The sequence below is a fragment of the Ochlerotatus camptorhynchus genome, unplaced genomic scaffold (assembly GCF_037179485.1).
Source record: "Ochlerotatus camptorhynchus isolate MF236.1 unplaced genomic scaffold, CSIRO-AGI_Acam_v1.1 ptg000556l, whole genome shotgun sequence".
NCBI classification, from domain to species: domain Eukaryota; kingdom Metazoa; phylum Arthropoda; class Insecta; order Diptera; family Culicidae; genus Ochlerotatus; species Ochlerotatus camptorhynchus.
The window spans coordinates 1,380,261-1,395,655 of NW_027041039.1; the positions used below are offsets into that span (position 1 = coordinate 1,380,261).

At 40.7% G+C, this 15,395-nt stretch overlaps 1 protein-coding gene across 2 annotated transcripts; it reads right to left on the bottom strand.

The window, feature by feature from the left end:
• Positions 1 to 9,354: 9,354 nt before the first annotated feature.
• LOC135713445 (protein C1orf43 homolog) lies at positions 9,355 to 10,922 on the bottom strand. Of its 2 annotated transcripts, none has more exons than XM_065236560.1 (6): positions 10,605 to 10,922; positions 10,364 to 10,535; positions 10,179 to 10,308; positions 10,040 to 10,126; positions 9,681 to 9,979; positions 9,355 to 9,457 (listed from the first exon to the last, which is right to left on the bottom strand). In XM_065236560.1, exons 1-6 carry the CDS (start codon positions 10,758 to 10,760, stop codon positions 9,423 to 9,425), a joined length of 879 nt encoding a protein of 292 aa, XP_065092632.1. In that variant the 5' UTR covers positions 10,761 to 10,922; the 3' UTR covers positions 9,355 to 9,422. The 2 variants fall into 2 exon arrangements, with proteins under 2 accessions (XP_065092632.1, XP_065092633.1); XM_065236561.1 differs by having other exon boundaries at positions 9,355 to 9,438; positions 10,605 to 10,921.
• Positions 10,923 to 15,395: the final 4,473 nt, after the last annotated feature.

Consider the following 15,395-nt stretch of genomic DNA (forward strand, 5'->3'; position numbering starts at 1 on the left):
AAAGTGCAATGAATGAGCGTTAGTTTCTGGATCATTTCAGTGTTAGAGTTATGTTAGTTTTGATCCGTAATCAGATCTGCCGGCCCCTCCAACATTAGTTGCAGGCACTGGTTGTTAGATCATGCGGCACTGTAACTACTACTATTTTAGAGGTATGATTCGTTAAGTTTATACAACTCAATGTTTCAATTGAGGCAAACTATCTATCTTACAATTACAAAGGCAAACCTAAACTTACAATTATATGCAAATGCAAAATGAAACTTGATAAATCATCGTCAATCCCCTTATTCCAGGGCAGGGCCTGACGATTTGAATATAATTTTGATCAGTGAACGGGCACCATATGGTACATTTTCTCACCATGAACCTATCATTTCCAGCCTATCTGAACTATTTAATAAATGGAAGCCATAACATGGGTTACGCTTCCCCAAAGCGGGCCCTCCGCATCCTGTCTCTGTCTTATCTCAAATACAAAATGCCAATGGTATGAATGTATCTATATATAACTTGGAAATGACGTACAATCAAATAAACCCGTAACCCACTCACTTGGTCAGGCTTCAGAATCGTGCAGTGGGCAGTGCGCTCTACACTCCAAGTTCCCTTTTTTCAAATTTACGGCAAATTTGATATTTTACCCATTGAGTGTTGATTAATCACAATGAAACATTGTGACAGAGGTTGAGGTTACTAGTGTATTAAATAATCTAGGTCCTATTTAGGATTATATCTGAAATATCCAAATCTGGCCAACGCCCCCCCTAAACCTAAACCTGTTCTAATCCACCTGAAATGAATAACGAATGGAAGACTTTGACTACCCAGCCATGCAATATAGTCTCATTCCGTGCCTTATGGCAACTTGATGATTCTATTGCGCTCATCTTCTGGCACCACCCAGGGACTTGGTCCTGTATCCAATGCTTAACTTATCTCCATTCCACTCAGCTACTTTGCGTTTTCCGTCGAACATTTTTAATATCAATATGTTTACCTAAAAAAGGCGAAAATGAACATTTATTGAATTTTGCCGTCCTATACAACCATTTCTCCAGTATCACCAGCATGATACAATCTTTCCTAAGTAAATTCACTTAATTTCCACTTTCATCCTAGTGGAAATCGCTCATATTCACCATGTTCTGAAAAATGCAGCTGCGCAGGAGGTAACCTCTACCTGTGGGTGCAAGCTTGTTATGCATAATTTTCCATGAAAACATCTCCGATCCATACCAAAATAATAACAGTTAGTTTGCAAACACGTTTTCTTCCACGATTCAAGCAAAAGTTTCCCCAAAAATCCTGTCTTACTAGGAGCCTTCTTGATGTTCGGAATAAACGCAGCGCCGACATCGCGTCTGACCATCACCTTCTAATCGGTGAAATCCGCCTACGCATGGCGCGGATCCAGCGACGGGAGGAGAGACTCGGGCGGCGGTTCAACACACGCCGACTTGAAGATCCAGCGGTAAAAAGGTCTTTTGTTGAAGAACTTGAGACTCGAGCTGCGGACGTTCCAGAAGGTGGCAGCGTAGAAGAACAATGGACGGCCATCAAGAATGCCTTTATAGAAACAAGCGAGAACAACTTGGGTGAGCTGCGCACCCAGAGGAAAGAGTGGATCACAGATGAAACCTGGCGGAAGATTGAGGAGCGTAGAGAAGCAAAAGCCGCGATAGAGCGGACGAGAACCAGAGGAGCCAAGAACGAAGCCCGTCAACGGTACTCGGCTCTAGAGAAGGAAGTCAAGCGCTCTTGCAGACGGGACAAGCGAGCGTGGGTGAACTCCCTGGCCGACGAAGGGGAGAAAGCCGCAAACACTGGCGATATACGCCTCCTCTACGATATCTCACGACGCCTGAGTGGAGCAAGGATGAACCCGAGGATGCCAGTGAAGGACACGACTGGACAATTGCTTACCGACCCCACTGACCAGCTGAAACGCTGGTTTGAGCACTTCGAACAACTTCTTCAAGTTTCGACGGCCAACCAGCCATCAACATCTCGGCATGATCCGCCTAGGGTGCGGCGCATCACTCGCGTCAATTCCGAGGCCCCATCACTGCAGGAGATTGAAGCAGCTATCCGAAGCATGAAATCCAACAAGGCTCCAGGGGTCGATCGCATATCAGCAGAGATGCTCAAAGCTGACCCCATGCTATCCGCACAAATGTTGCATCAACTATTCTGTAATATCTGGGACACCGCGACTTTTCCGGCCGACTGGATGCAGGGCATCTTAGTGAAGGTCCCTAAGAAGGGGGATCTGACTGTGTGCGACAATTGGCGAGGCATCATGTTACTGTGTATTGTTCTCAAAGTTCTGTGCAAAGTTATCCTGAATCGGATACAGGAGAAGATCGACGCGACTCTCCGACGGCAGCAGGCAGGATTCCGTGCCGGAAGATCTTGTGTGGACCATATTGTCACGCTCCGCATCATCCTGGAGCAGGTCAATGAATTCCAAGAGTCCCTTTATTTGGTATTCATTGACTACGAAAAAGCTTTCGACCGTCTCAACCATGAGAATCTGTGGGGCGCCCTGAGACGCAAGGGAGTCCCGGATAAAATCGTCAACCTCATCGAAGCGCAGTATGAGGCTTTCACGTGCAGAGTTCTGCATAACGGAGCCTTGTCCGACCCTATCCGGGTAGTCGCTGGTGTGAGACAAGGATGTATACTATCACCGCTACTGTTTCTCATCGTAATCGACGAGATCATGGTAGGTGCAATTGACCGTGTACCGAACCGTGGGCTGCTTTGGCAGCCTATCACCATGGAGCATCTCAACGACTTCGATTTGGCTGATGATGTTGCTCTACTAGCACAACGGCGCTCTGATATGCAGAGTAAGCTCAATGACCTACCCGAACGCTCCTCTGCGGCGGGTCTCACCATCAACGTCAACAAGACCAAATCGTTGGATATCAACACGGGCAACCCTTCCAACTTTACGGTAGCGGGCAAGCAGTGGAGAAGGTCGAAAGTTTCCAATATCTTAGCAGCCAAATAGCGTCGGACGGCGGGGCCAAGAGCGACATAGGTGCACGAATCAAGAAGGCTAGGGCTGCCTTTGCGAGTTTACGAAACGTATGGAGATCCAACCAGATAAGTCAACGCACCAAAATCCGAATTTTCAACTCGAACGTGAAATCTGTGTTGTTATACGCCAGCGAGACGTGGTGTGTATCAGCGGAGAACACTCAAAAGCTGCAGGTCTTCATCAACCGATGCCTGTGGTATATAATTCGTGCCTGGTGGCCTCACAACTGGATCTCGAATGCCGAGCTCCATCGTCGATGTCATCAGAAGCCGATAGCAACAGAAATTCGAGAGCGAAAGTGGAGGTGGGTCGGCCACACACTTCGACGGGGCGGAAACGAAATCTGCAAGCAAGCGCTGGATTGGAATCCGGCAGGACATCGCAGCAAAGGCAGACCCAGGGGCTCATGGCGGCGGAGCCTCAATAAGGAAATTAAGCAAGTCGATAGGAATCTGACCTGGGCCCAGGTCAAGGCAAAAGCGAGCAGCCGCGCAGGATGGAAGTCTTTCACGTTGGCCCTTTGCACCGCTGGTGGTGCACAGGACCCTTAAGTAAGTAAGTACTAGGAGAATTTGGAAACTATCCTCCTTCTAGTAGTTCTCACTTCGAAATGTAGGTGGCGATAGCTTAGAAAAGTGTCACTGCAAGACGCCAATAGCTGATATGCTCTATTCTGATTTGCTCGATTGGTTCCAAAGCTGGTGTGCAAAGAGCGTATCATTTCAGTTTTGAGTAGAGTGAAAGAGATAGAACCAAAACATTGTAGTACATTTTGACAGTGAGCATGCATAAGGGCGTAAACGCGATGATCGATTCTCTTCATCGATTTTCTCTTTACATTGTTACAGCTAAGCGAAACAATTTTCTGGAATTTGTACAATGTAGTGCTGTAACAGGGTGTATTGTCTATCAAATGCAACAGCAAACACACCGAGAAACGTTCATCCAAGCGAATTATTAGCTAAAGAGAAAATGGACGAAGAGAATCGATCATCGCGTTTACATCATTATGCATGCTCACTGTCGATTTAGTGAAAATGTGAGTACAATCCAGTAGTAGTGTTGCCATGTGGTACACTGAAAAATTGCAATAGCAGTTTCCAAAGTTTTCGAGCTGGTCAGTCTGTCAGTTCGTTTGTGACATAACCACTTTTTGTTGTGTTTGTCGTATTAGATGCTAAATGAAAGCTTCTTTGTGCTGAAATACATGGGAATGTCTTAAGAAGACACAGAGAAAGTCGACGAAGAGAATATGTTACTTAGGACCTTTCCCATTTGAGGCACAGACCTAACTGGTCCATAATTTACTTAGGACCTATGCAATGTTCAGCTTGAAATGTCATGTAAACCAAGCGTTATATATGTTCCAAGGTGGGAGTGGTAATACCGAAATCGAAAGCGAAATTTGAGAACGACGATATTAAAATCACTCGAGTCTAATACCATAGAGGTAACTCTAAGACTAGAAGGTCCCGAAAAAACGTGTTCAACTTTTTGGCTCAGCTCTGGTACTCTCTTCGGTCCCAAGCTAATCGATGCACCCCTCGAAACATAGGAAAATCCACGAACCCCTCATTTTATCTGTCAAACTTTCATAACGAATCAAAACAAACATAGTGTAGTACTAGAATTTCGACTAGAATGGGGTACGTTAATCGATTTGCTTGAGACCAATAGGCTAGTCAAGTAGTGAGCCAATTTTAAAATTTTCCAAATGATTTTCATCCCTAAACAAAAGTAATGGAATTCATCTGAATTTCACATAACATTTTGCGATCACGTTAATTTTATATGATTTTTCATATGAATTTCATCGGCCTCATAATATTCATGTGATTTTGTGGTGGGATTTTTAGCTATGTGATCAGATGAAAGCTATGTGAAATTCACATGATTTTCATCCATTAGATATGTGATAATTTTTTTGAGTGTAGGATTTCCAATGAATCATTGCAAGACAGCCTATATTACATGAAATAAGTGTTGATATAAGTCATAGTCTGTACGGGGTATAAATGAAGAAAAAATTGTTCTCGAAATATTTGCGTGGGTTGAAAAATTCGAAAGTGAGCATGCATTCAGAAGATCTGCCAATTTTCCTAAAAATCTACAAAGTTCTTGAATCTTCGAAGATGTAAGATCCTTAAAGATCAAAAATTATCTCTGATGTTTACATAATTTCTAATAATCTACAAACTTCTCGAAAGTTCTGTAATTTTCTCTGTAGATTTTCATGATTCAATTAATATCTGCAAATATCTCTGAACATCTACACGATTTCCTAAAGAATTAAAATATTATCTAGAAATTTTTGAGCTTTCCGGAAGCTTTAGGAAGTTTTCTGAAGTTTTACTAATTTTTCTGAAATTGTGCAAATATCTCTAAAGATCAGCAAACTTACTTGAAGCTCTGTGAATTTCTCTTCAAATCCAAGAAACGCAATAAAAATTATTTAAACATCTGCAGATGTTTCAGTAGATTTACGATCTACCCTCTGAACTTTTCTAAAGTTTCTAAAATTTCATTCAAAAAAAAAAGGTGTAAATACTTCTAAAGATCGGCGAACTTTCCCGAAGTTCTGTAAGTTTGCCGAAGGTTTTGCAATTTTTTTTCTAAAAACGTACGAACTTTCTGACGTTCTACAGACTTCTCTGAAGTTCTTCAGATCTATCTATTTCCAACTTCCATTGAGTTCTGCAAAATCTTGAACTTTTGTACTTCGCTGCGATTTGTTTTTGGAATTGAGGTACTTTTCTGACATTTAACGAATTTTTCATGATCTCACATTTTTCTGACTTAAAAAAAGAACTCACATCTGAAAAATTCTTGCAAATATCTGTAAAGTTCTGTAAAGTTGTCTGAAGCTCCGTAGTTCTATTCTCAAGATCTACGAAAAAAAAACCTTGAGGCTCAATAAAGTTCTCAGTAGATCTGCAAACTTCTCCGAAGTTTTGTAAATTCCTCTATAGGCTCTCGGGCTACCCTGAAGATTTGAAAATTTCCCTGAAGATCTTCTAAATTACCTTAAGTTCTCAAAATTAATCTGAAAATATTTGAGCTTCCTTGAAGTTTTAAATGTCTCTCTCAAGATCTACAAATTTCCCTGAAATCGTATAAAAAAATTTTCAAATCGCCGCTCTTCCCTGAAGTTCTACAAATTTTACTGAAGATCCATCTGAGATTCTAAAAATGTATCAGAAAATCTGCACACTTTCTTGAAGGTCTTAAAATTTATCTGAAGATCTATGACCATTCTTCTGGGGATGCGACACATCTAAATCTCAATTTTAGGTGGTTGAAAAATCTCACACAAGCGAATCACGAACATCTTTTTTCATCTCTTGCATCTAAAGCCATCTACTCACATCGCTTTCCACCTTTTTGCAGGAAATCTTTAAAATCTTCATCAATCTTTTGTTCTATCTACTAAGCGTGAGCGTATCTCACAACAGCAAACAATTTTTTTCCAGCATCGTAGATAGAGTCGCCCCCTTGCCATTGTTGTGATTTTTTCAGAAGTTCTGTAATTTTTTTTTTAAGTTCTGTAGCTATGTTCTGAAGATCTACGAACTTTTCTGATGTTAAATAATTTTTCAGTAGATCTCCAAACTTCTGTGTGATACTTTATATTTCACTGTAGATTCTTGGACTTGTCTGAAGTTATGCGTATTTCCCTGAAGATTTGCAAAATTTCGCTTAAAGTTTTACAAATTGATCTGAATTTTTTTAGCTTGCTTGAAGTTTTGATAATTTCTTTGAACATTTATCTGATGATCTTGTGATTTATTTATGAATTTCTGCAAATTTCTTTTAATTTCTGTAAAATTTTATGAAGTTTTGTAGTTCTGTTGTTAAGATCTACGAACTACCCTGAAGCTCAACAAATTTCTCAGTAGAGCTCCGAACCTCTCTGAAGCTCTAAAAAAATTCTTAGTAGGCTCTCAGACCTGCTGTCTGGCATGCTTGTTCTTATACAATACATGCTTCGTATTATATAAACACTGTTTTGTTGACCATGCCATGATCAAAGTCATTACGGCATCTTTCGGCCAATCACACTGGAAATAAAAATCAGTCAAACCATACACAGAACATTATTGAATAGTGAAATCCTTAAAATATTTGTACTAAGAAACCGAACACCCTATTTAATATTTTGAATTATTGGACGTACAATTGTAAAGGTGGCTTGCCCCTCCTAATAAACAAATACCATAAATGAACTGTATCCCGGATAGGTAAACTATCCCACAAATGGTTTGGATGATACCCCGAACACGTCGTTAAGCTCTCTTTTATGGTTATTTTTATTAGGGCCACCAGACCCTACATTTACAAGAATTGCTCAGTCTGCGTGACGCAGCCAATTTAATCAAGGAAATACCATTAACAACCAAGAATTAATCGTTTGAGGCTTACTGAAGGGTCATATAGGTGATATTTTCCACTGAAGAAGATTATAATATTTGAAAATATTTTAAGATCTATAATCCTTCACTTTAGCAACGTCAACCCCCATGACCATAATATCTTGCTGGCCAAGCTGGAGATACTTGGCATCTCGTCAACTGCTGTGGATTGGTTCAGATCTTACTTGGTGAATCGCTATGTACATGTCAAGATTGGCGCGTCGGAATCGGATATTTCTCAAACAACTCGGGAGTCCCGCAAGGCAGTAAGCTAGGACCGCTACTATTTTCGATCTTTTTAAACGACGTCGCCTTGCTGATACCATCAGGATGCCGCGTTTTCTATGCAGACGATACGAAAATCTACAAAATTATTAAAAGCCTCTCGGACTGCTGGGATCTCCAGAATATGTTAAGTATTTTTGCTGACTGGTGCTCAAGAAATTTGATGAGTCTAAGCATAGAAAAATGTAACATTATTTCCTATCACCGAAAAATCGAACCAATCATGTTTGACTATGTTCTCTACGGACGCTGTCTTGCTCGTGTAGAGCACATAAAGGATCTCGGCGTTACCTTGGACTGCAGACTCACTTTCAGAATCAACTACAATGACATCATCTCCAGAGCTAATCGACAATTGGGCTTTATTTTTAAAATTGCCGACGAGTTTCGTGACCCGCTATGCCTCAGGTCACTTTACTGCTCGCTTGTGCGATCCTTATTGGAGTTAAGTTCAGTTGTTTGGTGCCCTTTCCATGCTAGCTGGATCACTAGAATTGAATCCGTTCAACGCAAGTTTGTGAGATATGCTCTTCGTTTCCTCAACTGGCGTGACCCAACGAACCTGCCACCGTACGAGGAGCGTTGCCGTCTCCTGGGAATCGAGCCATTAGAGGTGAGACGGACGGTCGCTCAAGCTATGTTCGCTGGAAAGCTGCTTACAGGTGACATTGACTGTCCAACACTGCTGTCACAGCTAAATATGTATGCCCCTGAGAGGTCTCTTCGTCAACGCGACTTTCTGTTTTTGGAACCACGGAGCCGGAATTATACACAACACGAGCCAATTCGAGCAATCAGCCGGCAATTCAACAACTTTTTTTATATGTTCGACTTCAAATGTATCAGCTGACGTGTTTCGTCATCGGCTACTTGGCCTTTTCCGTACCGTTGACCATAACTATTTAGTTTAAGTTTTATTCATTTAGACAATAATTGTCAGTTGAATTTTTAAATAAATAAATAAAAAAAAATGTCCAGCGGGAGGGAAATCTTAAAAAGAGAGTATTAAGATTAAAATAACACATACAATGAATACATCAACCGTTTGCCTTAGGTTCACTGTTAGCCCCAGCGTTTGGTAAGGAAATGTTAGGCTGATTAGGATCCAACAAAACTAGGAAGAAAACAAGGCTTGGCAACTGGCAGGATTGCGAGAGGTTGGTGTTTGATGTTTCTTTGAATTGACAACATGTGCTTTCAATATCTTTGACGGGTGCAACGTAGCCACAACATGCGATTTAATACGAGGATCTGTTGAAAAAAGTAGTATTATTAATACTTTTACCAGAAATTAGTTTAATCAGTTGATATTGTATCATATATGTTTCCTGAAATGTTAAAGGAGAATGTACACCGGTTTAGGGGGAAATTCTGGGAAATGCAATGGGTTTCAACATTATTTTTCCAATGATGGATGACATTTAAGCTTAATTAATCAAAAGTGGAGGTTTACACATAAATGTATTCGTCTGGTCTAGTTTTTTCTCCGCGAGTTCCTGAGGTTTATTTTAAATGTTTAATTGGGATCAGATCGATCGTATATGGCAAGGAATCACAATAAGAAAAAGATGCAGCGGCTGAATGCAAGGATGTCATCTTAAATTACATAGATTTTAATCCAGGGATAAGCCAGCATTTATTTACGACGCACATGTACCATAGTCGCGTCCTAAACCATTTCAATCTTTGAAAGACCTGTGTATGGCGAAGGTTTCTTTAGAATAGAGAACAGACAAGAAAGAGAAAAAGCCATCAAGCAGACAGAGAGAAAGATCAGAGAATTAGCTGTTGTAAGCGGTAAATTTCCAAACATTTGATCGTCCTAAAAATTTGCATTTAAGCAATTTAGCCACCAAACGGTAGCCACAACACAGGAAAACTAGTCAGCAGCAAACGAAAGATAGAAACACGCACAACGAACGTATTAATTGCCTAACCTGTTTCCCCGTGATACTGAGAGATGCTGAGGATTTCGTTTTCATCCATATCCTGCTGTTGCTGCTGTTGTTGCTGTTGATGTTGCAGCTGAACACCTAGGGAAAGATTTAGCCGAGCATTCTGATTTCCACCTTCGCTCCCAGGACCACCACCACCGGCTCCAACTCCTGCACCACTCATCGGGGGTGGCCTCAACCGCGATGGATCCAGGAGCGATTGCATTTTGCTTTGTTTTTTTACTGGTGTCCGATTGGGCGACGATTTGCGACTGTTGGTAAAAGATTTCAACATTTTTGTCCTAGAATAGAAATGATAGAGTATAGGTAAGTTGAATCAGGAGAGCCCAAAGGATTCATACGCATCGGTTAGCTTCTTGAGCAATCTTTGGTATGCTTGGTATTCCTCTTCTCCAAATTCATTCGGATCATGCCGAGCGTGTTCATACCTAAACAAATAAGACGTTACTTCCCATCGCAAAACAAAACTCAAAATCTTACATATCACAGAACTGATGAATCAACCTTTGGCCAGAACCATTCAACGGAGCAGCCAATGTAGTCAATAGGAATGCTCTCAAGCTGTCTCTTGGATGTCTGGTGGAACCGTCCTGTTTGGCTATTTCTTTCTCTACAACGCAACAGACATATTACTCAATCTAAAAATCTTCATGTCCAATACTCACCGAGTTCCTTCACGTCATCCATTGCTTTCATCCGATAATAGTAAGGCGGCAAATTTGAATCTGGTTGCAGTATATACTTCTCGCCGTCCTTCTTATCGTCCCACAGTAGCTTGGGCTCAAAATAAATCTTATGAATACAGTCGATACGCCTCTCAATTTCCTTTTTAATAGACTGAAAAAAAAATCGAAAAAAGCAAAACGATTAACAACATTGCTGTCCTCCAAATACGCTCCATACAACCTTCTTAGCATCATGCCCGACAGCAACGTGTGGACCACGCCGCTGCCGGAGAGTAAAACGGACAATCTGCCGTTTGGCAATGATGAAACAAATGGTAACCGCAAGGACTCCTCCCCCGATGATGAGAACAATCATCACCCCAGAAAGCTCTTCCATTTTACTGGATTTGTTGGCTTGCTTTTCCAGAAAATATTGTCGAATTTCACGTAGGAAGCTTTCTCAAAAGCTTATTTTATTCTGGAAACACGATTTTTCATCTACAGGATTACATTTTCCGATTAATCAATAAATTTTCACCAAAATAAGAGGAAAAGTGCATTAAACTGAAGCACAAAAAGTTTTATCATATTTTGACAATCAATAGTAAACATAACACGGACGCAGCCAAATAAGGACTCTACGCTTATGTCGAATATATTGTACCGACTTGCACACGCTATTGCTAAACTGCTAAACTTTAACTGAAATGGTTATGGAACTTTACATGAACGTTTATGTGATAAAGTTTTAACCTTATGTATTATGGTTTTTTTGGAAGTGAACCTTACAAATAATGGGTTGTTAAGAACCATTACCATTCCAAATTCTTGGTTTCTCCATAGATTTTCGGAAAAGGAATTATATTAAAACCTTTTTATTTATGTTTTGAGAACTTTAATGGTAATGGTTATGGTAGTCAGTAAGGTTAATGGCTGGTTTTGTAACATCGAACAACTTTATGTGGAATATATCGCGAATAGGTTGCCTGTAAATTAATGATTGACCGACAATACATAACCATCCATGGACCTTACTGGCTACCATAACCATTACCATTAGAATTCTAAAACGATAAGTAAAAAGGTTCTAATACCGTTTTCTTTCCGAAAATATATGGAGAAAACAAAAATTTTGAATGGTAATGGTTCTTTACAACCAAGGTTTACTTCCAAAAAACCATGATACATAAGGTTAAAACTTTATCACACAAACGTTCATATAAAGTTCCATAACCATTTCAGTTAAAGTTTAGCCGGGATTATTATCAATTTTTAACCATTTTCGGTAAGGTCAAGTTATGGTTCGCGTTTATGAGGGAAGTTGATCAGCCCTCGGGAAAAGATTAGATTTCGTAACGTTGGATAGGCTTACGAGTAAGTCAATACAGTTTTATACGTATCTCGATTCGTGTAATAACATTTGATCCGAACACTTGCATTTATTTACATCATCGAGGACAAATAACCAAGCACCTCCATCCTCAATTTGAAAAAAAAAATAATGTATTTTTTAACCATTTTACTGAAAACACAATGTAATTAAATTGAGTTTAAAAAAAAGTAGAAGAGTCTGTGCCTAGGGGCACGAACGGAAGCTTGACGTAGGACCGCTAGTGGACGGAATATGTGAAGAGCATTAAGTTCTTTTAATTGATCAAATATCTATTATCTCAACTCTTTCCGTTTTTGAATTGTAGGCGTACCAAATTTGTAGTAATCTTTTTCAAAGAGAAAGTTGATTACGAAAATCAATCAAAATCACTTGCACCCCTGCTTCCAAGTTTGTGTGGTCGTTGGGGGCTTGTGGTTCTGAATATGGACGAACAAGCACAGATACATTCTATTCCAACTTTTTACTGATGTAAGCTTGATGGCCCTGAAAAGGGCCGTTTTATTGAAGAGGACATCCATGGCCACTTACGCTTGGCGTGTTTAGTGTAGGTGACAGCATCACGGACCTCATTTTCCAGGAACACCTTCAACACACCTCGTAGATCAGACCGGAGATACGTCCGACACCGCCACGGCGAGCCAGACGACGGATGGTGGTTATCTCGAAGAATTTGCTATGACGATTGGCACCTCCTTTGCCACGACCAGTCAATTGTTGCTTGTTAGGTTATAGAAAAGTGGACTAACCACCTTCCTACTGCTGCTATTGCTGACCACGCCGTCCGAAGCGAAAATGAGCTGATCCCAGACAGCAGCGCTGCTTTACATCTTTTTAGGTTAAAGCAGAATGATGTGCAACCAAGTGGTATAAAAGCTACAAAGACTCCTCCCATTATGAGTAGTTTGCTATCAAGTAGCGACACTGGCTATTTTCTTTTTGCGTACACGGCGAATGAGAACGACCCAAATTTGAGTTTAGTTCACTCATAATCGCCAAAAGTGTAGGAACTCAGCGATGAGTAAATTTGTCTCATGGTTTCCTGTGGAAAACCTAAAAAATCTGCCAGAAAATGAATAAATTGACGAAAATTTAATTCAGTCTCGGAGTAGTACCAATAGACTGAGTGAATCCAATTTTTACTTTTCTCAAATTCGGGAATTTTCCCATGGAAAATCCTGGAAAAACCTTGGAAAACATGAGGCAAATTTACTCATCGCTGAGTTCCTGCACTTTATTTCTTATTTCTGAGATAACTAAACTCAAATTTGGGTTGTTCTCATTCGCCGTGATATCACCTTGAAAGATATCGGCACCGGTGGTTAGCGTGATTACCTCTCATCCCAGCTGGCCTGGGTCCAATCTCAGTCGGCGCCACCGGCATGTTCTAAGGCATAACATCGCTGGGAGCTGCCTCCCTGGCGTCGGTAGCATTGGAGCTCAGTACGGAAAACAAATCTCGCGTCACTTTTCAATAGGTCCTATCTACATTGATCGATTCTCTTCATCGACACTCTCTTTCGTAAATAACTCGGCTTCACAAATTCTGGATCAACAATAGAAAAGGGCCCATCAGCATTTGTGAACAAACCGTTCCAAAGCCCTTTACTCACAAAGCGAAGGCCACCCACACAAACCAACACCATCATCGGATAGGGGAAACTTCTACCTACACGATGATAGTATTGGTTTGTGTGAGCGGCCTTCGATTTGTGAGGAATGCGCTTTGGAACGGTTTGTTTACAAATGCTGATGGGCCCTTTTCTGTTGTTGATCCAGAAATGTTTCCTGCCGTCTTCGTCGAATCAGATGCTCGATTGTTGCTTCTTCCATCGAAAATATCCGGCCGTGGCGATTCAAAGTTGATCAAGGTTGATCAAAATAATTTGTACCCCTGCTTCCAGTTTGATTACATGAGCATTTTGTGTGATCGTTGGTTCTGAATATAGACAAACAGGCAGATGAATTCTATTTCTACTCTTTACTGTAATAAGCTTGGTGGCCCTGAAAAGAGCCGTTTTGTTTCCAAAGTTGGTAATGATTTAACCTACGAAACCAAACAGAGTGCATCTCTGTCACTTCAAAAACGTAGATGACATCCATGGCCGCTTACACTTGGCGTGTTTAGTGTAGGTGACAGCATCACGGATCTCATTTTTCAAGAACACCTTCAGCACGCCTCGTAAATCAAACCGGAGATACGACAGATACCGCCACGGCGAGCCAGACAACGGATGGTGGTTATCTTGAAGAAATAAGTTTGATTCAGAACTTCTGAATATGGCGATGAGTGTGCAAATATTACGCAATTACATCCTCCCTATTCGCACGCGCCCGAGGATCGGAGGCGAATGCCACTTCGACTTGTTTCGTCTACTTACTACTCTCTGACGACTGTGCTGGGGAAGCAGCATATGCATATAGGTAATTGGTGGATTTGTTAGTTAATTCGACGCGTTTGGACAATGCTGGACATTTACCAGTTTTTCAATAGTTTCTTGTTGAAAATCACCATCCGGAAGCATTGTTATCGATGCGTAGCCATATTTCTGATTGATTGGTGATAAAATTATTGAAATTGGACAGCAGCTGAGGGGGGCAGCTGAGTTATTAACGTTCAAAATCTTTCTTAATTTGTTACATGTTCCATTTTTTTAGTTTTTAGAAATTCCTCCATACCTCTGAGTAGAAGTCACTCTATCTTTTAGTTATTCTCAGAGGCCGTGATCGACCTGAATCCGATCGATGTTTTTTTGTCAATTTATCACTCGCAACTTAGCATTTCCATTTTTGTGTAAGTACAGTTTTTACCAAACATAAAGATTTTGAGGTTGGTCGATTTGCTGTACATAGTAGTAGCAACAATCAATACGAAACTAACGATTTTAAATTGGCTCACTACTTGACTAGCCCTGAGTACTGCGGACTCACTCAAGGTGCTTGTCACTTGGGAGCCAGTGTAAACTGACAAGCGGGAGCCAAACATTCAGAAGCAGCAAGTGCAGTTACTGTTCTTATCTACCGTCAAGCATTGTACTCTCATAAAAAATGATCTATACTTTTTCATAACACATTCTTAATTTTAAGCTCAAAGATAAAAACCAACAGGCTCAGTGATGAAAGTATAAAAACCAGCATAATTTTTATGAGGCAGCTGAGTTTTCAATTGCAGTAAAACAATCCTTTGGGAAACATGTATGTAAACAAACTTTGATAGAGTCATGGGGCTCGAGCACTCCTGGCTCAGAGCTTTTGGCGGGAATCAACTGAGAAAGAGCAAACCAGTTTTAAACTTGAGAAAATTTTCAAGCAGTTTTCCATTGGCTTGCAAAATAAAATTGGTCGACTCCGCAGTACCCAGGACTAGCCTATTGGTCCCAAGCATAACGATTAATGTACCCCATTCTAGTATAAATTCCAGTACTACACTATGTTTGTTTTGATTCGCTATGAATGTTTGACAGACAAAATGAGGGGCTCGTGGATTTTCCTATGTTTCGAGGGGCGCATCGCTTAGCTAGGGACCGAAGATAGTACCAGAGCTGAGCCAAAAAGTTTAGCTCGTTTCTTCGGGACCTTCTGGTCTTAGAGTTACCAACAATCAATACGAAACTAACGATTTTAAATTGGCTCACCACTTTA

Excerpts from the sequence above, each read along its gene's own strand:
- LOC135713445 (XM_065236560.1), bottom strand. The coding sequence starts at position 10,760 with ATGGAAGAGCTTTCTGGGGTGATGATTGTTCTCATCATCGGGGGAGGA. Across the intron at positions 10,309-10,363 it reads GGATGACGTGAAGGAACTCG|AGAAAGAAATAGCCAAACAG; the intron begins GTGAGTATTGGA and ends GTTGCGTTGTAG. Across the intron at positions 9,980-10,039 it reads CTCAAGAAGCTAACCGATGC|GACAAAAATGTTGAAATCTT; the intron begins GTATGAATCCTT and ends TTTCTATTCTAG.